This window comes from Dipodomys spectabilis, unplaced genomic scaffold (assembly GCF_019054845.1).
Source record: "Dipodomys spectabilis isolate Male_0828 unplaced genomic scaffold, ASM1905484v1 ptg000018l, whole genome shotgun sequence".
NCBI classification, from domain to species: Eukaryota; Metazoa; Chordata; class Mammalia; order Rodentia; family Heteromyidae; genus Dipodomys; species Dipodomys spectabilis.
Window position 1 is genome coordinate 14,329,164 of NW_024870695.1, and position 24,136 is coordinate 14,353,299.

The 24,136-nt window shown below is 43.6% G+C and overlaps 1 protein-coding gene across 1 annotated transcript in view; it reads left to right on the forward strand.

The window, feature by feature from the left end:
- Positions 1 to 3,601: 3,601 nt before the first annotated feature.
- Positions 3,602 to 24,136, forward strand: part of Kpnb1 (karyopherin subunit beta 1) — a 29,167-nt gene continuing 8,632 nt past the window's right edge. Inside the window, exons 1-14 of the mRNA XM_042673975.1 lie at positions 3,602 to 4,003; positions 4,110 to 4,168; positions 6,216 to 6,398; positions 11,076 to 11,276; positions 13,165 to 13,317; positions 14,731 to 14,790; positions 16,107 to 16,196; positions 16,505 to 16,615; positions 17,470 to 17,571; positions 18,855 to 19,079; positions 20,310 to 20,501; positions 21,492 to 21,622; positions 22,945 to 23,092; positions 23,448 to 23,519. Of these exons, the coding sequence (XP_042529909.1) occupies positions 3,964 to 4,003; positions 4,110 to 4,168; positions 6,216 to 6,398; positions 11,076 to 11,276; positions 13,165 to 13,317; positions 14,731 to 14,790; positions 16,107 to 16,196; positions 16,505 to 16,615; positions 17,470 to 17,571; positions 18,855 to 19,079; positions 20,310 to 20,501; positions 21,492 to 21,622; positions 22,945 to 23,092; positions 23,448 to 23,519 (1,767 nt within the window). The 5' untranslated portion in view covers positions 3,602 to 3,963. The remainder of the gene's footprint in view (positions 4,004 to 4,109; positions 4,169 to 6,215; positions 6,399 to 11,075; positions 11,277 to 13,164; positions 13,318 to 14,730; positions 14,791 to 16,106; positions 16,197 to 16,504; positions 16,616 to 17,469; positions 17,572 to 18,854; positions 19,080 to 20,309; positions 20,502 to 21,491; positions 21,623 to 22,944; positions 23,093 to 23,447; positions 23,520 to 24,136) is intronic.

Here is a 24,136-nt window from a genome sequence, read left to right on the forward strand (position 1 = left end):
TGATCCTCAGATCTCATCCTCCTTAGTAGCTAGGATTACAGGCGTGAGTCCCCAGTGCCTGGCTCATGAATATTTTTGACATACAAAAGATTACAGAGAATTATATCAAAACATATGTAATCCATACATGGTTCAAACATGCCACTTGAAGCCCCATGTACTCATTCTAATAAATCATTCCCTCCTCATTCTAATAAATCAGGTGGGCTCTGATTCTTCTCCTTGAGAGTACATTGCAAAGTGCCATCCATCTGTACCACAGAAATCTATCAGGCATAGTGGCACCTTCTAAGTGCCATGTATTTGTTTCTGCCATTACATATACACTTCTCCTTTTCCTAAGTATCACCTCTACCTGGATTACAGTGATGACTTCCAAACTGAGCTCTGAACCCACACATCCCCTTTCCATCCAGCCTCTAACCTTCTTAAAACCTTTCTAGGTAGGTATGGTAATACAGCCCTACAATACCAGCACTCAGGAGGCTGAGGCAGGAAGACAGAATTTGAAAAGCAGCCTGGGCTACATACTGAGATCCTGTCTCCAAAAACTGAAACAAATAACCCCCCCTCCCCCCCCAAAAAAAAAACACCCTTCCAAGAGTCCCTCTTTGCTCTTAGGATACAAAACTGCTTGCGTGGCATGCAAGATTTTCTGTAGCTTTGTCCCTATTCAGCATTCTAGTTCTCAGTCCCTTGTTCTCTATTTTGGGGACATTTGCCTTTCTTCTGCTCCTTATGTCCCTAAGCTTTGTCCCACCATGGATGATCTCTGCACAAGCTGTTCCTTCCTCCTCATCTGAACAGCTCTCCACCATTCTTCAGGTCAGCTTTCTCTGGGCTCTGCTGCTCATTTGTTGGCATGTGTCGGTTTCACAACCCCACATTTGTTTGAGATTAACTAACTTCCCTAATAGGGCAAGGACCAAGAACTACTAGTTTAGCACAAAGTACTTGAAAAGAGGCAAGAGTCAACACAGATATACTGTGTTCCTCAAACTCAACATATATTGACTATGCAGAGGTACCCAAAACATCCATGGGGTGCCATTATTAGTCCCATTTTACATGAGCAAAGTATCTCAGGCCAAGAAGGGGTGAGCTGGGACCTTAACTCAGGTGTCAGTTTGGTTTTTTTGTTTGCCAGTCCTGGTGCTTGAACTCAGGGCCTGAGCATTGTCCCTCAGTTTCTTTTGCCCAAGGCTAACATTCTACCATTTGAGCTACAGCACCACTTCTGGCTTTTTCTGTTTATGTGGTACTGAGGAATGGAACCCAGGGCTTCATGCATGCTAGGCAAACACTCTACCACTAAGCCACCTTTCCAGACCTCAGGTGGCAGTTTCTGGAGTCTGTATTCAATACTGCAACTATGGTACCTCATCAGCATCCACAGAATGCACGAATAGGCACTTTGGTAAGGACTAAATAGCACCGCTGGTGTTAACCTTAGTTCAACTGCCAATCATTTCATTTTGGTGAAGGATCTGATGTTTGATAAGTACTTTGCTGCAAACTTTTATCCGCCCATCATCTCATTTTTAGTTGCTTTTTTGTGTTCTGAGATTGTATCTTACTAACTGAAGACCAGCTTTCTGTTTCCCTACCTCAGCTTCCCAAGTGCAGGGATTACAGGTGTTTATGATCGTGCCTGGCAGTTATCTCAGATACTTAAAAATACAGCAACCCCTGATCCCTTCTGCAGCTTCTCTCCTGAACTTGATTTTGTCACAGACTACTCATTTTGACTGAATAAAAGTCCTGGCTGCAAAGTGAAAAGAAAAAAAAAATCAATAGGATGTCAGTGGTTCATGCCTGTAATCCTAGATACTTGGGAGGCTGAGATCTGAGGATCATAGTTTGAAACCAGCCAAGGCAGGAAAGTCCATGACACTTACCACCAATTAATCACAAAAAGCCAGAAGTGGAGCACACCTGTCATCCCAGCCCCCAGGAGGCTAAGGCAGAATTGTAAAATTTGAGGGCAGACTGTAATACATTATTAGGCCTCAAGCCAGCATGGAGTGTGCAGTGAGACTCTGTGTTACTGTATCATCATGACTGGTGTTGAGGCAGAGGGAGCGGCCTGGTGAGGAGAAGGCTGGCAACTAATTGGGATCATCAGCAGTGTGGGTGATCTACAGAAATCCACTTCAAGGATTTTCAGGAATTTCATCTGTCTTGTCTTCATTGATTTGTTACATACTCAGGGCAGCTCTTCCAGAGTTAATAATGGGAGAGGCTGGGTTAGGGATCTGTTAAGCCACAGGAAATCAAAGTTACCATTCACTGTGAAGATTGGCGTCCCTATCTTCCTGCTTTGGAACTGCAGAAATCTCTTAACAACCAAGTTTTCCTCCTAAGATTCAAAGGGAGTTGGCCAAGCTTTCTCAATTCTTAGGGTGTCCTCCCAACAACAACAAAACTGAATTCCTCTCGATTTCTTCAGTGTGGCTGGTGTAAGGCAATTATCTCACAAGTCACAAGCTACGGAGAAAATAACAGCTACATTTAATTAACTGCATCAATACAGCAAAAATGTAACAATTCCGACGGTCCTCATACGGGAGCTTACTTTGGGGGGGGGGGGGAGCTAAGAACCTTGATCATTCATTCCTGTACACACACTCTGGCTGGCTGAAGGTTATGAGTTCACAGAAGCACATTTCCGCAACAACAAGAAGCTGGAGCCTATGGGTGGGATCTAAGCTCCTGTCTGTAGCTGGACCCGTCTCAAACCATACACAGAGCACTAAGGAGACTCCTTGGAGGGGAAGTTGTATGTAACGGCTATGGGCAGCATAGTACTTGAACTCAGTCCTCACCAAGTTACTAACGGGCTGTGTGACCTTGGACAAACTGCATACCCCCTCTGGGCTTCAGTTTTCACCGCCGCACGTCGGAAGTAGAAACACGTGGTCTTCAAAGGTCCTCCCCCAGCCTAGAGTCCGGTACCCATTAGATCTCACCATTACAGCAGTTTCCTGTGGGCGCAGCTCAAGACTGTAACGGTCCCCCTCCCCCCCACCCCCCGCCCGCCCGCCCGCCCCAGGACCGCGAAACCCTCACCCAACACGCCTCCGAATGACGGCGCAGGCCAGGCCAAACCCGGCTCCGCCCCTTCTCGGGGCGTCCCGTCGTGCCCCGCGCCGGGCTCCTCAAGCAGCAGGACGCCTCCCGCCTTTCCGCGTCCCGACCCCGAACTCCTCTCCTCAGTTCTCCCGGGCGTCCTAACCTATCAACGTCTAGTAAGCTCATCCAATCGGAAGGGCTCGGGATCTTGCCTTGCGCCCGCCCTCCTCTCAGAGATCAGCCGGTCTTAGCGCAAGGCCTTTACCAGGCCAACCCAATCAGCGGCCGGATCCCACCTGCCCCACCCCAATGTCCCGCCTCTCAGCCAATCCGTGCGTCCCATCCCTTTGACTGCCTAGCCAACCCGGGCCTTGAAAATCGCGGACGAATGAGAGCACGGCGGCCCTTCAACGCTAACTGCCCGGCCAATTGGGGATTCCGCGTGGCCACGGCGACAACCAATTACCGCGGAGCGCGGTGCCGCCTCGGCGAGGCCCGGCCCGGATATCCCTCCGCCTCCCTCCCTCTCCCACCCTGCGAGCCGCCTCTCACTTACTGCCTCCTTTCCTTCTTTCTCCCTCCGCCACCCGAGCACCAGCCGCGCTCCGCGCTGCCCCCGGGGTCCCTCCCCCGCCGCCAGAGGAACAGCCGCCGCCGCCGCCGCCGCCGCCGCCGCCAGCAGCACATTTAGGAGGCGGAAGGAAGGAGAAAGGGGAGGAAGGGGAACCCGAGCGCCTGCCCTGAGGGAGCCGGTGAATGGGCTTGTGGTGACCCCCGCCCCCCACCCCACCCTCCCTTCCCACCCGACCCCCAACCCCCATCCCCAGTTGGAGCCGCCGCCCGAGAGGCCGGGCCGTCGTCTTGGGAGGAGTCGCCGCCGCCACCTCCGTCATGGAACTGATCACCATCCTCGAGAAGACCGTGTCTCCGGGTAGGACGCGGGGACCGGGGGTCGGGCTGAGGTGATTGGGGCGGGGGAGGGGAGCCCGGCCCCTCTGACCCCGGTCCCTCTCGCACTTTCCTTCCCCCCCTCCTAGACCGGCTGGAGCTGGAAGCAGCGCAGAAGTTCCTGGAGCGTGCGGCCGTAGAGAACCTGGTGCGTGCCACCCCGCCGCGCCCCATCCCGCCGCGTCCCCATCCCTGCGTGCGGGCCTTCCCGCCCTCCCGGAGGCCCAGGCCTCGGGAACCCACCCCGCCCCATCCCGTCCCCCTCCCCCCCCAGCCCGGTCCAACCTAACCCCGCCATCGGGAAGCCGGTGGGTGTGTCCCGCCCCGGGCTCCACGTTTGGCCAATGGCGCGGCGCGCCGGGGTGACCACCGTCCAATCGCCGCTCAGCCTGAGGGCGGCGGTGCAGCGGGAGGGAGAAAGAGGGAGGAAAGGGAAGTTAGGTTGCACGGCGCTGCGTGTTCAGCAAGGGTGGGGGCGGGGGAGCCGGGCCTAGGGGCCATGTGGAAGCTCCTGGCCCGGCAGCCCGCCCTGTACTGTCCAGTGTCGGTTTCTCCTTCCTGTCCCGTGGCCCCTGTGATTCTTTCCACCTACTTCTCAGATCTTTCCCCTGCTCCTCCATGTGTGCTCATGGCCAGGCCTGGCACCTGCCTTCCTCCAAACCTAAACCTCTAATTTTTTTTCCCCCTTTCCTGCCTGGTTATTACTCTTCTGGAATGTGTGTGTGTATTATGTACGGATTTCGATGAATAAAGACCTAATCACTAGGGATCTGCACCCAGACAACAGACTGAAGCTCATCCTTGAGATCAGGCCTATTTCCTGATGAAATCACGATGGAGTTCCTTGTTTTTCATATTTCCAAATTTAAGGGGTACAGAAAAGGGGGAGATTAGATGCACTAGAGACCAGATTTTTGTGTAGAGAAATGTAAGATAGATTGAAACAGTTTGGTTTCAGCAATGTTTCATTTTGGGATTCCTTTCCTGTTGGGGTGATGAAGAGCAGAAGGAAGGTTAGATGAGTACTTGAACTCTTAAAGGTACTAAGTAGCAGTAACACTGTATCCAGATGTGTTCCTTTGTGATGTCTTTGCAAAATAACCACAAAAACAAAGTGACAGGATCTATTTTATGGTTCTTTTTTAATAACATATACTAGTTTTTAATAGCCTTTTTTAATCTGTAATTTTTCCTTCAAAGTATTTCTGCTAGTATAGACTGATGGTTCCATTTAGAGTATGTTCTTGTTTCTGCTTTTGCTAATTTGCAAGGGCCTTTTGTTACTCCTGACATTCTTTAGCAGTACATGGCTAGTAAAACTTTTGGCATTGTCTATGTGTTTGTAGGACTTGTTAATGGTAAGCAAATGTATCTGCTTTTGGCTTTTCTAACTTTCTTGTCTGGATGGACTCATTTCGGTAGGGGGAAGGGACTGGGTAGCTTAAAAATTTTTAAGTAAAAGTAGTTTCTGTACAAAAGGTTGTGTATATGGAAAAGCTTTTGTGTATTACAAAAGATTGAGTTCAAAATGTATAGGAGCCTTTAGTGTTTTGTTGGCTATGCAATATAAAATCATTTTCCTTGAAAAATAACATGTCTGCTATTTTATCTTCACTTCCACTTTTCCTTATAAATGTACCTTTCCATTGTTCTTTTGTTGAACACACACCACTAATCTGTAAAAGCTTAGGTGATCAAAGTCTCATGCTTCCATTAGATCAGAAGCCATCCTGAGTAAAATTATTTTAAAAGAAAAACAATTTTTTATACCTGTCTCATTCAACACATATTGAGTACTAGGCATTGTTGTAAGTACTTGGGAAACTTCATTATACATAGAATCTACTGACTACAAGGTTGTCAAACTTGCTTTAGTTTTGGGGGTCTAGTGTGATGATTTGGGCACTGAGGAGGATCTTAGTAGGAAAATATCTTCATAGGTCCTGGGTTATAAGAGATGACCGGCTTCCCCATATAACAAGTAACATTTTGTATGAACTTTTTTTCTGTTTTTGTGCTGAAGACTTGCTATGTTGCCAGCGTGACCTCAGGCTCCAGGGTTCAAGCCATCTACTCACCTAAGTCTCCTGACTACTAGGACTATATACATGTGTCTTCATATTAATCTTCGAGTTGATATGCAGTTCTCCCAGATGCTCATGCTGTGCTCTAAAAAGTTGTTTTCCTCTTGGCAGCCCACTTTCCTTGTGGAACTGTCCAGAGTGCTGGCAAATCCAGGAAACAGTCAGGTTGCCAGAGTTGCAGCTGGTCTACAAATCAAGAACTCTTTGACCTCGAAAGATCCAGATATTAAGGCACAATATCAGCAAAGGTGGCTTGCTATTGATGCTAATGCTCGACGAGAAGTCAAAAACTATGTAAGTAACTTTCTTTTGGTCATGATGCCTGTGAGATTAAAGAGAAGTTTGTCATTTGTCTTCCACAGGGAGAGATCTTGGTAGTGTAATAGGCTTTTGGAACCTGAACTTAGCCTAAAGGTAAAAAAGATACTTGATTTGAAATCTCTCAATTCAGTTTACCCATTTATGGATCAAAATTCTTTTTCTGATAACTTGAGGTAACCTGCAGCAGTTTCGAAAAAATCTTTTGTTGGATCTATTTTGAGTATTATTGAGTATATATATATTGAGTATTGGTACTGAATATCCAAATTACCTAGCGAACTTGTTAACAACATACTTCAAGAGGTGAAGGTTTGGGCTAGAAAGGTAGCTCAGTGGTAGAGCACTTGCCTTGCATGCATGAGGCCCTGTATTCGATTCCTCAGCACCACATAAGCAGAAAAAAAAAGCCGGAAGTGGTGCTGTGGCTCAAGTGGTAGAGCGCTAGCTTGAGCTGAAGAGCTGAGGGACAGTGCCGAGGCCCCACGACCAGATTCCCCCCCCCCCCCCCCCAAAAAAAAAAGGAGGTGAAGGTTTGCTGTACACCAATAGCTCACATGTGTTTTCCTAGCTACTCAGGAGGCTAAGATCTGAGCATCATGGTTCAAAGCAGGTCCAGACAAGAAAGTCCATGAGACTTAGCTCCAATTAACCATCAGACAACCGGAAGTGGTATTGTGACTCAAAGTGGTAGAGTGCTAGCCTTAGTGAAAAAACTTGGAAAGCACCCAGGCCCTGAGTTCAAGCCTCATGACTGACCAAAAACAAACAAAAAAACAGGAAAAACACAGGTGAAGGGTTTAAGCTCACTTGTCTAACATGTGCCTAATGTGTAAAGCATCTGTGAGGGTACAATATGTTTTCAAGTGCTCTGGAAATTCTGTCTTGAAAGCTCTAGAGTAAGGCTCGGTGTTTTTTTGTTTGGGCCAGTACTAGGAGTTTCTTCCAAAGACTTCATGAGATAGGCACTGTACTGTTGGGCCATGCCTCCAGCCAAATTTTTCACTGATTATTTTTAGAATTGGGTCTTACTTTCTGGATAAACACAGGCCTGAGCTGTCTCCTACTTTGGGCTTCACACACTTTGGCACTGCAGTTCTCCCAATCTTGGGCTTCCATGTAGCTTGTAATAGATGTATGCCATTGTGTCCAACCATGGGTTGAAAAGGGGGACCTTCCTGTGAACCTTTTCCTGGACTAGCTGTGAACCTTGATTCTCTTATTCTCAGCCTCCCAAGTAGCTAAGATTACAGGTGGTTCATGTTATAGATGGTTTTGATGGTTCTGTTTTTGATTTTGTTTTTTTGTGCCAATATGGGGGCTTCAACTCAAGGCCTTGTATCTTTGCTTGGCTTTTTTTCCTAAAAGCTAATGTTCTACCACGTGAGCCATACCTCTACTTCCTTGTAGATAGGACTTACACAGTTACACAAAGTCAGAAAATTAAGTGATGTTTTGCATCTTTATCTATTTAACAAATAATGAAAAACGTTCTTTACAAATACCTGACTTTGGGGCTGGGAAGATGGCTGAGTGGTAGAGTGCTTGCCTCGCATACATGAGACTCTGAATTCCATTCCTCAGCACCACTTATGCAGAAAAAGCTGTAAGTGGCACTGTGGCTCAAGTAGTAGAGTGCTGGCCTTGAGCTGAGGGACAGCGCCCAGAACCAGAGTTCAGGCCCCACAACCTTCCAAAAAAGAAAGAAAGAAATACCTGACTTTTTCCAAGGTGTTTGGAACATGAGATGATGTTTTGGAGAAAATGTTTTACCTCATGTCATTCTTGCGACTTGTTAAATTACAAATCCATAATTAATGAAGTTTTAAGTTTTTGTTTTTAATTAATGAAGTTCATTACTGCCCTGTATAACATGGGTATGGCTCAGGATGGGAAGTAAATATCTGTACAGTCATAATCTTTCCTAGGTTTTATAATGCTACACATCAATCTTTTGTTGTTTCCTGGTTCTAGGTATTAGCTTTAGGTAGTGGCCCTTAAAGCAAATGCTTATCTTCCTTCTGTGTATTTCTTTTCCTAGTTGTACTTTGAGGTGCCCATAACAAGAAACTAAAGTTTAAAAAAATCCATTCTCACGGCTGGGATGGTGGCTTAGTGGTAGAGTGCTTGCCTTGCATGCATGAGGCCCTCGGTTCGATTCCTCAGCACCACATAAGCAGAAAAAGCCGGAGGTGGGGCTGAGGCTCAAGTGATAGAGTGCTAGTCTACAGCTGAAGAGCTGAGGGACAGTGCCCAGGCCCAGAGTTCAGGCCCCACGACCAACAACAACAAAAAAAATCCATCAAATCTTGTTGGGAGTATGTATAGCTGTTTCCGCATTAGATCTGTTTGTGTGATGATTTTTTAGCTTTCTCCCCTCAGCTCTTTGGCATAAATTAAGTGTGTGCCAACCCTGGATATCTTTTTCTTTTTTGTCAGTTGTGGGACTTAAACTCAGGACCTGGGCATTGTCTCTGAGCTTTTTCGCTCAAGGCTAGTGCTCTATCACTGAACCACAGGATCGCTTCCGGTTTTCAGGTGATTAATTGGAGATAATCTCACTGACTTTCCTACCTGGGCTGGCTTTGAACCATGATCCTCAGATCTCAGCCTTCTGAGTAGCTAGGATTAGGTGGTAGTCACCAGCACCCAGCCTTAGAACATCTCTCTTAACATGGGTGTGATTGAGTATATATGAAAATAATTACCATGAGTCAAGCCTTGTGGCCCACACTTGTCATCCTAGTTTACTTGAGGAGGCTGAGGCAGAAGGATCACTTGACCTGACCTTTAGGAGTTCATGACCAGCCTAGGCAATACAGTAATGCCTCACCAAGTTGGCAGTTAACCTTGATCTTTCCTTTCCTACGAAATTCATACAGTGCTGGTAGTTGTTTTTTGAAAATCCAGATAGGTTTTGGTTGGTTGGTTGGTTGTAGGGCCTGAACTCTGGGCCTGGGTGCTGTCCCTCAGCTCAAGGCTGAAGAGGCTACCACATGAGCTACAGTGCCACTTACGGCTTTTTCTGCTTATTTGATACTGAGGAAGTGGAGTTGTGGCTGAAATGGTAGAATGCTAGAATTGAGCACAAAAGCTCAGGTACATCCAGCCCTGAGTTCAAGCCCCAGGACCACCATACACTAAAAAAAGCTAGAAAAAGATTGAGTGTTTCACTAGAGAAATGAGAAATGCTTCACTACAGAGATGCTTACCTCTGTTTGAACTTGATACAGTGCATACATGTATTGCAGCATCATGTGGTACCTCATAAATAAATACAGTTTTTACTTGTCAGTTAAAATTTTCAGATTCAATATGCCTGATTCTCCGAAGGGCATTATGGACTAGAACTTTAATTATATTTGTGCTAATATCCAGCCTGTGACATTTTGAAGAATTTGGCACTTTTTTTCCCCCTCACTACCTTCCTATCTTTGACATAGTTTTTATTCACAAAGAACTGTTGGTTATTAGGTGGGCCGAGAGAGATGAAGGAATACAGAATAAGAGAAATCCCAGAACTGCAAAAAAAAAAAAAAAAAAAGTGGGGGGGAGGTTCATTATTAGCTAATAGCTACAAAGCAGACTACTAAGTGACCTGACCCAGTCAGCAGAGCTGGCCTGAATGTCTGACAGCTATTCTTTGTCCTGTGCTCATGCCAGGAACAGTTAACTGTTTGCCTTTGATGGGACTAGTGATTCTTAGTGAGTTCATGGACTAAATTAGCTGATCGTGGTAATGGTTAACTCTGAGTCAGTTGTGGCTTCATACTTTATCTGAACTTGCACCTTCACAGAGCTCTTAAATAAATGCTTTTGTGGTTACCATTTTTGAGATGTGCCTAATGACAAATGGATCTCCAGTTGGCATATGACTACCACTTCTGTTGGTGTTAGAGACCAGTTCTCTTTGGTTCTTAAACAAATAGAAAATAGAATGAATTCTTTTTTTTTTTTTTTTTGGTCCTGGAGCCTGAACTCTGGGCCTGGGCACTGTCCCTCAGCTCTTCAGCTCAAGGTTAACGCTCTACCACTTGAGCCACAGCACCACTTTCAGCTTTTTCTTTTTATGTGGTGCTGAGGAATTGAACCCAGGGCCTCATACATGTGAGGCAAGCACTCTACCACTAGCCACCTTCCCAGCCCCTAGAATGAATTCTTTCAGACTAGAAGTTAAATAAAGCTTAGCTCTTAGTTTTTTGTAATATGAGTAGCTATTCCTTTAGTATCACTGCTTGAGTAAGGCCTTTCCATGTTACGATTTGTGACCAGAAAGTACGTTTGTTTCTCATGCCACTATGAACCAGGATAGAGAGTGACCTATTGTGCATCAGGCCCATTGAGTGCCCTAGTCACAACCTTCGTGTCCACAAAACAATCCACCAAGGAGCCTGGAAGATGAATTTTGTCGTTTCTCCCCTACCCCCTCCTAGTTTCTTACTTATGTGACTGTTGATATGGGGTGTTTTTAGACAGTTCCAGTTGGTGGTAAGGGATGGTTTGCGTCAGTTGAGAATGCTTATTGCTGGTACTGTAGTTGGCTTTGTGTGGGGTAGGGAGAACAGAAATCAGGCACTGGTGTGGAGGACATGTTGCACAGAAAATATTCACTTTAGTGCTACAAGTTGATGTTTTGTCCCATTTTTCCCTCAGGTTTTGCAGACTTTGGGCACAGAAACTTACCGGCCTAGCTCTGCCTCCCAGTGTGTGGCTGGTATTGCTTGTGCAGAGATACCAGTAAACCAGTGGCCAGAACTCATTCCTCAACTAGTGGCTAATGTTACAAACCCCAATAGCACAGAACACATGAAAGAGTCAACATTGGAAGCTATCGGTTACATCTGCCAAGATATAGTAAGTGCTTGCCTGATGTTTCTAATCTGTATACTTTCTCACTCCTTCTAGTTATGACATGTATAACAGAATTTCTCTGTCAAGCCAGGTGCTGGTGGCTCATGCCTGTAATCCTAGCTACTCAGGAGGCTGAGCTCTTAGGATCACAGTTCAAAGCCAGCCCGGGCAGGAAACTCTATGAGACTCTTTATCTCTAATAAACCACTAGAAAACCGGAAGTGGCATGTGGCTCAAGCGGTAGAGCGCTTGCCTTGAGCTGAAGAGCTGAGGGATAGCGCCCAAGCCCAGAATTCAAGCCCCATGACCGACCCCCCAAAAAAACATTTCTCTGTCAAATCAAGAAAAAAAATGAAAAACGGGCTGCTTCAGTGTTTTGAAGATATAACTTTTGTTAATTTAGACCTCTCATCAAATTACAAATCATACTGTGAAGAAAAGGAAGTTCATAATGAAAAATTAAAGCTACTGAGGAGGCTGAGATCTGAGGATCCCTGTTTAAAGCCAACTGGGGCAGAACAGATTCCTGTTTCCAATTAACCACTAAGAAGCGAAAAGTGGAGCCTGTGGTTCAAGTAGTATAGTGCTAATCTTGAACAGAAAAAGCTCAGGGGCAGTGCCCAGATCCTAAGGACTGGCACAAAAAAAAAAAAACAAAAAAAAAACTTATGGCTGGGGCCAAGTGCCCATTGCTCACTTCTGTAAGCTCCTCAGGAGGTTGAGATCTGAGAATTGCTATTCAAAGCCAGCTCAGGCAGGAAAGAGGAAAGTCTGTTAGACTTTTCCAATTAACTACAAGCTGCTTTCCAATTAACTACAAGCTGGAAGTGGTGCTGTGGCTCAAGTGGTAGAGTTCTATCCTTAAGCACAACAGCTCAGGGACAGTACCCAGACCCAGAGTTCAAGCCTCAGGATCTGGGCAAGTGGGCAGGGGCAGTAGTAGGGCTAGGTGTAGCTTGGTGTTCATTCCTGCTTAGCATGTGTAAGACCCCAAGCACCAAAGATCCCCAGCATAAATAAATGAATCCATGTGCTTAGAGAAACTTCATGTTGGGCTGGGAAAGTGGCTCAGTGGTAGAGTGCTTGCCTTGCATGCCTGAGGCCCTGGGTTCGATTCCTCAGCACCACATAAGCAAAAAAAGAAGAGAGAGAAACTTCATGTTTTGGTGGTGGTGGTATGTGTGTGTGTATGCTGGTCCAGGTGCTTGAACTTGGGGATTTAGATGCTGTCTCTGAGCTTTTGTGTTCAAGGCTAGCACTCTACCACTTGTCCACAGCTCCACTTCCTGCTTTTTTGGTAATTAAGTCTCTTGGACTTACTGCTCTCAGGCCAGCTTTGAACTGTGATCCTCAGACCTCAGCCTCCTGAGTAGCTAGGATTATAAGCATGAACCACCAGCTCCTGGCTTTGTTTCATTTTGTTTCATGATACTGGGAATCAAGTTTAGGGGCTCATGCTCAATCTGAGTAGAAACTTTAAAGCATACATTAGTTATTTAATGGGAATTTCCACTTGTTTTCTTTTCATACATGCAAATAAAGTACCTTTTTGATTTCTGTTGGTAGTGGGGCTTGAACTCAGGGCCTGGGCACTGTCCCTGAGCTTTTTCACTCAAAGCTAATGTTCTATCACTATGAGCCACAGTGCCTTTTTCTGGTGGTTTATTAGAGATATGACTCTCATGGACTTTTCTGCCCAGGCTGGCTTTGAACCATAATCCATTCTGAACTGCTGTTCCTGTGGGATATTTTGCAGGTGCTTTGCAATACTATCTCTAAATGGAAATGTGTGGGGAAAGATTAGAGTCACGATGCTTATAGAGAGTAGATTTTCAAATTAAAAAGAATGGCTAATTGTGAAATTATGTTCATTGCACTTCTACTTTTTTAGGATCCAGAGCAGCTACAGGATAAATCGAATGAGATTCTGACTGCCATAATCCAGGGAATGAGAAAAGAAGAGCCTAGTAATAATGTGAAGCTAGCTGCTACTAATGCACTCCTGAACTCACTGGAGTTCACCAAAGCAAACTTTGACAAAGAGGTGGGTTTTTGTGTGACAAGTGGTATGAGTTTGAGAATGAAAGATCAAAGAATTAATTGAAAGCATTGTTTTTATGATTTAGAAAGTTTGATCTTGTTTAGAAGCATTTGCATCCATATTGAGATTTGTGTTGTGGGAAATCAGGCCATGAAGTAGTATGTATTTGCCATTTCTCATAAGGCATAAGTATGGGAGTGGAGTATTTTGAAGAACTTTGTTTTGTTCAAGAAAAGAGTCCATTTCTCTCTTCCTCTGCTTTTGGCATTCATTCTTTCTGTTCCTGTCAGTTTTGACAACTATAGATAACATATAAACAATGTCAGACAGTATTTTGATTAGCTTAATTCACTTAGCATGTCCTCAAGGCTCACCTTCTTACAGCATATTATTATTTTTTTTTATAATTATTTTTTTTAATCTTTTACTTCTTTTTTTGGCCGGGGGGTGGGCATGGGCGTGGGGAGTCCCGTCGTGGGGCTTGAACTCTGGGCCTGGGCGCTGTCCCTCAGCTCTTCAGCTCAAGGCTAGCACTCTACCACTTGAGCCACAGCGCCACTTCCAGCTTTTTTTTTTTTTTTTTCTCTGCTTATGTGGTGCTGAGGAATTGAACCCAGGGCCTCATGCATGCAAGGCAAGCGCTCTACCACTGAGCCACCTTCCCAGCCCCAGAATTTTATTTTTCAGACTGAGTGATAGGCCTTTGTATGTACCGTTTTCTGTTAATTGACAGTTGTTTAGGTGGCTTTCACCTTTTTGTAGAAGGCTATGTTTAGTCTTTTTAGGAACACGGGTGTACAGATTCTTTTTGGCTATCCCCAGAAATGGAACTGATACATCAGATCATATGGTTGGGAAGTATTTTTGTATTTAGATTTGTTGGTGTCTTGGCTCAGATTTTTGCCATTTCTTGATCTTAGAGTCATAGAGCCAGGAAATCTGAGAAGCTACAGTTTTTATTAGAAAGCAGCAGGGTTGCCCTTTTAGATTACAGATTTAGCAAGGTTCACCACTTGGTTCTTCCAAGCAAATTTGGTGTATTAAAGTAGTTTTTAATTCTTCTAAAATTAAAAAAAAAGGAAATGGGTTTTTCTAGATGTAGATTTTTATTTTTTTCTTTTAGCCAGCAATTTTTGTGACCTGGTTTCCTTGTCTATTCTTTCCCTGAAATCTTGTTTGTGAAGGTCATTTTCTAAATTAAGAGACAAGGACTTCCTTAGAGAGCAGGTTATATAGCAGGCACTGGAGACAAACTCATGGCTTTCTTGGTAACACTACTGCCTTAAAGAAGACCTGTTAGATTGTATCAGTTATGTGGGGACCTCAGGCGATGACAGGGTTTCCTTGGAGAGTCTTGAGGTCTTCTGGTGTACTGTGTATCCTTTCCTAATACTTTTTGTTTTTACTCTTCTGCAGTCTGAAAGGCACTTTATTATGCAAGTGGTCTGTGAAGCCACACAATGTCCAGATACAAGGGTATGTATGAGTTTGTATTAAAAGTTATCTCTTTTATATCTTGACTAGGAAATACGAACTTCTGCATAGAGTTTAAAATATATGGCACTAGTGGATTAAAGAAACATTTGGCCAAGCCGGGCGACGGTGGCTCATGCCTATAATCCTAGCTACTCAGGAGGCTGAGATCTGAGGATCATGGTTTAAAGCCAGCCCGGGCAGGAAAGTCCATGAAACTCTTATCTCCAATAAACCACTGGAAAATCGGAAGTGGCTCTGTAGCTCAAGTGGTAGAGCGCTTCCCTTGAGCTGAAGGGCTCAGGGACAGCGTTCAGGCCCCACGACTGACCAAAAAAAAGAAATATATGGCCAATATGGAAAGATTATTCTTTGATATACGTAACTGAAGCACCTCTTCTCTTTAATTATTTAAGAGGATAGGGTTTTTAATCACATTTGCCATTTTAATGTCATAGTTTATTCAGGTGACTGTTTTCTATTACTGTCATGGAAACAGCTGTATTATTGCTATAGCCTATATTAGCCCTTGAAACCAGTGAAATTAGTATTTTTCCATCTTCATATCATTATTGAGCTTCAGCTCTATTATGGTGGGTTCACAAGCACCAATAAAGAAAAGTAGTGAATTAGAGGCAAGGCTCAAGTTGGAGAGTGCCAGCTGAGCAAACAAGTGTGAGACCCTGGGTTCAAACCACAGTACTGGCCAAAAAATAATAAGCTATTGCCGGGCACCAGTAGCTCACGCCTGTAATCCTAACAACTCAGGAGGCTGAGATCTGAGTGTCGAGAATCAAAGCCAGCCTTGGGCAGGAAACTCTGAAACTCATGTGAGATTCTTATCTCCTGTTAACCAGAAAGTAAACAGAACTAGGAGCATGGATCAAGAGCTCCAGCTGTGAGTGGAAAAAGCTTAGTATGAGTCCTGAGTTCAAGTCCCAGTATTGGCACAAACAAAAGGAATGAGCCTGTGCCCATGGCTCATGCCTGTAATCCTTGCTGGTCAGTAGGCAGAACCAGAAGATAGTGGTTTGAGAGCCAGTACAAAAAAGTCCTTGAGTCTGTCTCATTAACCAACAGGAAGCCCTGCTGGAGTCTCAGCTCAAGTGGTAGAGTATCAGCTACGAGTAGGTAGTTGAAACTTTGGTACTAGCAAAGAAACAGATGGAATGAGAAACTGTAGAAAATGAAAGTTGAAAGGAACAGTCGATTTTGGGGGGAAATGAAAACCTTTGCTGTATTAGCCCTTTGGAGATTTCCTTTGAAAGGTAAATTACATTGTTAGTTTGTAAATTGTTAAATTTACTTTTCCTTAAAAGGTACGAGTGGCTGCTTTACAGAATCTGGTGAAGATAATGTCTTTGTATTATCAGTACATGGAAACCTATATGGGTCCTGCTCTTTTTGCAGTAAGTATTTTGAACTTGTACCTAATGACAGCCCATCATTCTTCGTTGCTCATTTGCAATTCTGTGTGGTTTTTTAAAACTTAATGTTATAAAATGAAAACAATTTCTTGAATCTGGGAGTTTTAAAGTCACTAATGATGTGCCAAGACTTGTGCTATCTCTTTACTGTTAAGTTTTTTAACACTTATTTCTGCTTTTTATTTCAGATTTAGCTTTATAAATTGTATTTTGAAACTTTAATGTCTTTGGGAAGGTTCTGTAATTTGAGTCAGTACTTAAAGCCTGGTTGTCAATTTTTCCCCCTTAAGATCACAATTGAAGCAATGAAAAGTGACATTGATGAAGTGGCCCTACAAGGGATAGAATTCTGGTCCAATGTCTGCGATGAGGAAATGGATTTGGCCATTGAGGCTTCAGAGGTAAGCCTGGGCAGTGTTTCCATAGGGAGAGCTGTTTTACCTGGGTTCTGGAAAGGGCCTCCTTTCCTTCAGAAAAATCTTTACTCTGCCTGGGCTGGGACGATATCTCAGTTTGTTGAAATTTTCATTTTTCTTGTATCCAAGATAGCTAATGAAGGAGAAAAGTCCCTAGAGAGGCAGCTTATGCTTTTGCCAATATTAGATATGACTTACTGTCCATACTGATATTGCCACTATGAACACAAGGGGGCAATGTGTTGTAAGCTTACTGAGGTGACATTTGATACTGAATTATTTAGTTTTAGAGGTTTTTATGCAACCCAGTCTGTAGAACTGATCATTTCATAACTGGTGACAGTCATATATGAGGAAAAAAAGGAGTCATTCACTCAGAAAACTTGAAATTTAAATTTTATTTCTAACTTGGTACTTTTAAAATATTATATAAATTTTATATGTCTCATGATGCTAAATTAATATATATAAATTTGAAGTTTGTAGCTGGATGCTAGTGGCTCATACCTGTAATTCTAGCTACTCAGGAGGCTGATATCTGAGGATTATGTTTGAGGCCAACCTGGACAAGATAGTCCATGAGTTTCTTATCTCCAATTAACAAACAAAAAGCTGGATTGGTGCTGTGGCTTAAGTTGGTAGAATGCTAGCCTTGAGCCAGGAAACTCAAATAGCACCAAGGCCCTAATTGCAGACTAAAAAATAAACACCTTCAAAATCACTTTGACTATTGCTATTGGCCCTACATATATGGTACAGACACTGGGGAAATTCCCACATGTCTATTTAGTATTATAGCTTGTTGGTTTTTGTCTAAAAATTGCTTTGTTTCTCTTCAGGCAGCAGAACAAGGACGGCCCCCTGAGCACACCAGCAAATTTTATGCCAAGGGAGCACTACAGTACCTAGTTCCCATCCTCACACAGACCCTGACAAAACAGGTGAGCCTTCCAGATCTTACTAGGTAAGCTGCGGAAGCTTATTTACGGTGTTGGTTTGCTGTGCAACAGTTACCTTAGAGGAACTTGGCAGCCTCTCAACTATTTATCTGTTCTGGATGATTCAGGAATAACTGTGCTGGGTCTGAAGATTCCCTAGGATTGTTTGGAGAAAAATTGATCTAAATGTATCATATATCTTGATTGGGAACAGACCACACACACACTGCCCTAATTTCCTTAGTACTACATTGGTCACAGTATAACGGGATATGATTCTGTACAATGGCAATAAAGAACAATGAGCCAGGTGTCAGTGGCTCACACCTGTAATCCTAGCTACTCAGGAAGCTGAGATATGAGAATTGTGGTTCACAGCCAGCCTTTGTAGGAAGGTCCGTGAGATTCTTCTTTCTAGTAATAGAGTGCTACCAGCTGGTAACTGGTGGCTCGCACCTGTAATCCTAGCTACTCAGGAGGCTGAGATCTGAGGATTGCCACTCAAAGCCAGCCCAAGCAGAAAAGTCGGTGAGACTCTTGCCTCCAATTAACCACCAGAAAATCGGAAGTGGTGCTGTGGCTCATGTGATAAAGCTAAAGAGCTCAGGGACAGGCCCCAGGTGCCCCACAACTGACCCAAACAAAAAAGGCTGCTACTTTATCTCTGATATCTTCATGAAAATATGGTAGATTGGTATTTTTTCAGCGCTATGAGGCTGGATGTAAATTAACTGCAATCCTTTTTTTTTTTCCTTGAACTCCAGGCCTTATGAACCTAGGCCCTTAGTCAAAGAACATGTCATGAACTAGTGAATAAATAAAGAAGTTCTTTTACAAGAATTTTGCTTTGGTCACTATTGTTCTAATTTTGGGCATCACAATTTTTCTTGGTGTGGTGTTTGAGAAAGTTTTTTCCTCCATCACTTTGATTTCTTTCAGTGCATGTGAAATATTTTTAAAGAGCTTTTGAAGGAACAATGCTAGTGACTTTGAGGACTTAGAAAACATCTATGTTCACTTCAGTCTTTACGTTCATGGTATTCATTCATTGTTGTCATTACATGTACTTGAAGTTGGTTCATTCTCACTGTTTTCTGGATATAGTACTGTGTTGGATATAATACTAAGTAGACTCTTCCTCCTTCAGCATCTTAGTTTAACAAAGGCTGTGCTGTGATGAAACTTTGTGGATTTTATATTTACTTCTCTGAGGTTTAAATTCTACAGTTATGTGGGAGTATTCAAAGACCTTTTTGAGAATTCATTGAGCCACATTCTTTCACCAGGACGAAAACGATGACGATGATGACTGGAACCCCTGCAAAGCTGCAGGAGTATGCCTCATGCTTCTGTCCACCTGCTGTGAAGATGACATTGTGCCACATGTCCTCCCCTTCATTAAAGAACACATCAAGAACCCGGATTGGCGATACCGGGATGCAGCAGTGATGGCTTTTGGCTGTATCTTGGAAGGACCAGAACCCAATCAGCTCAAACCACTAGTTATACAGGTGAGCCATGAGGGAGAAAAAAGTGGGATTGTCATTGTTTTTCACTTTTTTGCTTTAGTAGTTTTAGTTCTAAAAAACAAAGCTACAAATAGTCATCTACACAGAATATTCTCAAATAACTATTTTTAAGTAATAATTTTAAGTCATGTAACCTAGACACTGAAAAATACTAGTAACAAAATTAATTTTAATCTTCTTGCCCAGAGTAGTAATATTTACTTACTTGTTTATTTATGCCACTATTGGGCTTAAACTAAGGGTCTAGGCTCTTGTCTAGCTTTTTTGCTCAAGGTTGGTACTCTACCATTTGAGCACAGTGCCACTTCCAGCTTTTGGATGATTAGAGATAAGAGTTTCACTGATTTTCCTGCCCTGCCTGGCTTCAAACCATGAGCCTTCAGTGTCCAACTGATAATAAATGACACTCCTAACTCAGTATTTATCCTTGTAACTTTGAGGGGGAGGGGGGTTGTCAGTACTGAACTTATGAAGTTAACAGCCTGGTGCTTAAATTTGGTATTCTACTACTTGAGCCATACCTCTAGACAGTCATAGCCTAACATCACAGTAGCTTTTTCCTCGGAGGCAGAGATTGATAGGATCACACAGTTCGAAGGCCAGCCTGGGCAAAGAGCTTTATTAATACCCAGTCTCACCTAGTAAGCTGGGCCTGAGCACACCTCTTTTATACAATCTATGTGGGAGGCATAAATAGGCTTGGGGCCAAGCTATCATAACTACTTCTTCAAACCTTTAAAGAACTCTGCTGGTATTTGATGAAGAAAGTATAATGTTCATCATGTTTCACTTTTATTTTGATAGAAATTTCAAAGCATTTTGGAAGCAAGGCGCTGGTGACTTGCACCTATAATCCTAGCTACTCAAGGGCTAAGATCTGAGGATATAGATTCAAGGCCAGCCGAGGCCAAAAAGTCCAGGAGAGTTTTATCTCCAATAAACTACTCAGAAAAAGCCAGAACTGGTGCTATGACTCAAGTGGTAGAGCACTAGACTTCAACACAGATAGGCTCAGGGACAACACTTAGGCCTTGAGTTCAAGCCCCAGGACTGACAGGAAGAAAAGCACTTTGGTGATACTTTGATGAAAACCCATTAACTTGCGAAAAGTCAGTCTAGATCTAGCAAGTACAAAAACTGGGTTTAAACCTCATTACTACCAAAAAGAGTTAGTATGAATTTTATTCTTGTTTTGCTTTATTGTGTTTTCAGGCTATGCCTACCCTAATAGAATTAATGAAAGACCCCAGTGTGGTTGTTCGGGACACAACTGCATGGACAGTGGGCAGAATTTGTGAACTGCTTCCTGAAGCGGCTATCAATGATGTCTACTTGACTCCCCTACTGCAGTGTCTGATTGAAGGTCTCAGTGCTGAACCCAGAGTGGCTTCAAATGTGTGCTGGGTAAGGGATTTCTTTCGTGGTGAGAAAAGGAGCTTGCCTGAGTCATTTGCAAAAAAGTAGGAGATGTAGAAGAGAAATGGATCTACTTTACTGGAAGGCTTTTCTGAATACCATCTCCTTTCTCTAATGTCTTCAATTAAAATGTGGGGGAGATGCCAACTGTAGGAGCCAGTGGGAGCTGTTGACTCATGGTGACTGGTTCCCGAAGCACTTAGAGCAGTCATGGCAACCCAGCAGGAGACAATCTGGACTTGCTCTTTTCCTTGAGTTGCTTGGGGACAAGCAGTTTTGATCAAGGTAGAGAGTAACTGCCTATAAGAAGTTACTGTTGCTGAGAAAGTATCAAGAGGGAAGAAAGGTAGGCAGCCTCCATGTTGACTCAGTTTATAGGCAATGTGTGCTTTATTAAGGACCTTTGAGGGTGGGGGAGGGGAAGGAGTGGATCTAAAAGCCTTCCTGGGGTAGAAAATGAAATGGCAGGCAGTGGTGGTAGATGGAAGTATTTGGCTGCTTATAGAATTGGGCAGCTTATCAGGCAGTACAGACAGACTTATAGGCACTTAGCCGGGTGCCAGTGGCTCACGCCTGTAATCCTAGCTACTCAGGAGGCTGAGATCTGAGGATCGTGGTTCAAAGCCAGCCCAGGCAGGAAAGTCTGTGAAACTTATCGCCAGTAAACAACCAGAAAACAGGAAGTGGCGCTGTAGCTCAAGTGGTAGAATGCTTGCCTTGAGCTGAAAAGCTGAGGGACAGCACTCAGGCCCAGAGTTCAAGCCCCATGAGCGACAAAAAAAATAACAATAAGCGCTTAAAGTTTAAAGATAACTGTATAGTGTTAAATTATCTTGATGACTTTGGCAGAAATGTTGGTGCTTTACCAGAGTCGGTCTGTTTCTAGGTCAGAAAAGACTGTTTAAGGTATCCCAAAGAAAGATGATACAATCCAATGTTAGAGTTCCCTCAGGACTAATAGTTAAGTCTGCATTTCAGGCCTTCTCTAGTCTGGCTGAAGCTGCTTATGAAGCTGCAGATGTAGCTGATGATCAAGAAGAACCAGCCACATATTGCTTGTCTTCTTCATTTGAGCTCATAGTTCAGAAGCTCCTAGAGACCACAGACAGGTAACTGACAGGTGTCTTGCATTCAATTCTTACTGCCTTTTGTTGATAGAAACTATAACAGGACATTATTTTAGTTGCTCTGAAGGAATTGTGAAAATTCTACCAAGATTGATTATTTAAGTAAAAAGAATTGTTTGTGTTACAATTAAAAGCTGAGAATAATATGTACTTCCTAATTGACTGTAGAGAGATTTTTTTCATTTTGCTTTGTTGACAGTTCACAGTATCTGTTGTATAAGAAAATAATGGTTCTAGTAATGAATTTGTCTATACCAAATCAGTGACTGTTATTTATGATTTTTTTAGATGAAGTGTGTAGATACAATTGATAGGTACTGAGATCTGAAGATTAAAGTTCTAGGCCAAACCAGGCAGAAAAGTCTGGGAAACTATAGGTACAGCTCAAATCATAGGGCATCAGTTGTGAATGACAAAAAGCCGATAGAGAGTGCAGAGCCCTGAGTTTAAGACTCAGCACCAGCATGCACACACACACAATTATAAGTTTGCTGCATAAACTATTTATTTATTATTTATTTTGTCAGTTGATGGGCCTGAACTCTGGGCCTGGGCACTGTCCCTCAGCTCTTCAGCTCAAGGCTAGCACCCTACCATTGAGCCACAGTGCCACTTCCGACTTTTTCTGCTTATGTGGTGCTGAGGAATTGAACCCAGGGCCTCATGTGTACAAGGCAAGCACTCTACCACTGAGCCACCTTCCCAGCCCCAGTCTGTGAGAGTCTTAATTAACCAGAAAAGGCCAGAAATGAAGCTATGACTCAAGTAGTACTCATGGCCTGGGCACTGTCCCTGGGTCTAGTTTACAGGATTCCTGATTGCACAAACACCCCCATCAGAGGGTAGGAATGGACAGGAGGAGGAAATTTCTAGAAAGGTGATCTTCATGGCTGGTGGGTATAGAGCAAAAGCAGTGCCAGTCTTCTTTTTTTCTCTCCCCCTCCCTGACCCCCCAGTCTCCTGGGGCTTGAACTTGGAGCCTGGCACTGTCCCTGAGCTTCTTTTGCTCCACCACTTGAGCCACTGTGCCACTTTCAGGTGTTTATTTGTTTGTTTATATGGTACTGAGGAGTCGAACCCAGGGCTTCATGCACACTAGGCAAGCACTCTACCACTACATCACATTCCCAGGCCCCATTTAAATGTTTAGCCATATCTAAAGACCATGTTAAAAATATTGGCACAAAAGAATTGAAATTTTGATTTTTTTTTTTTAATATTGCGTCACCCAGCTCTACCTAGCAAACTACTTCTGTCTAGTTTCCTCTCAGACTTTTAAGGTTTTTACCATGTGTTCCTTACAGACCTGATGGACACCAGAACAACCTGAGGAGTTCTGCATATGAATCTCTCATGGAAATTGTGAAAAACAGTGCCAAGGATTGTTACCCTGCAGTTCAGAAAACAACTTTGGTCATCATGGAACGACTACAGCAGGTGCTTCAGATGGAGGTAAGCCTTGGCATGCCAGTGACCGTGAGGGAAAGAAACACTACTGATACCAGGCTGCCCTCTTTAATGTTTAACTTTTTTCTCATAAAAGTATAGGGCTTATACAAGTAAACATAACAACATTGAATAAGGGGCCTTAGGCTCAAATCCTAGTACCAAGAAAACAAAACGACCACAGCTTTAACATTTGCATTGCTTGTCACTGTATACTCACATTCTTACACTGTACATCTCAGCTACATTTTTAATTCCTTTACCTAATTATCATTAGTAAGATTATTTAGTGGTCCTAGCAAACCCATCAAAAGTGAAAGGTATGCATTTAGAAAATAATGGTTTCTTCTTTTTCTTATAGTCACATATCCAGAGCACATCAGATAGGATCCAGTTCAATGACCTTCAGTCTTTACTCTGCGCAACTCTTCAGGTATGATGTGCCCTCTCAGTAGCTCCTGGAAGGGAAAGTCAGTGTGACAAGCTCATGTTCTCACAGAGCTCAAAAATGGCGTAGAGATGCTGATTGGACACTATTCTCAAGACTGGTCTGTGACTGTGTGTGTTTGTGTGTGTATCTGTCCTGGGGCCTGAACTCTGGGCCTGGGCACTGTCCCTCGGCTCTTCAGTTCAAGGCTAGTGCTCTACCACTTGAGCCACAGCGCCACTTCCGGTTTTTTTCTTTTTGCTTATGTGGTGCTGAGGAATCGAACCCAGGGTCTCAAGCATGCAGTGCAAGCGCTCTACCACTGAGCCACCTTCCCAGCCCTCTTTTTGTTCCATTTTAAATCATTACTGTTACCATTCTCAGACAACGTGTAGGAAAGATTCAGTGACATTAGATGAAACAACAGACTAAGGACAATTTAAGTATATATGGAAGACGTAAAGGGTTAAACTGTAGGAAATGTTTACTTTTTGTTAGAAACTCCTAAAATGATTCATGTGCGTGTGTGCATGTATGTGTGTATGTGTATGTGTAGGGGACTTGAACTCAGCCCTGGCACTGTACTAACTTTTTCATTCGTGGCTAATACTCTGCCACTTAAG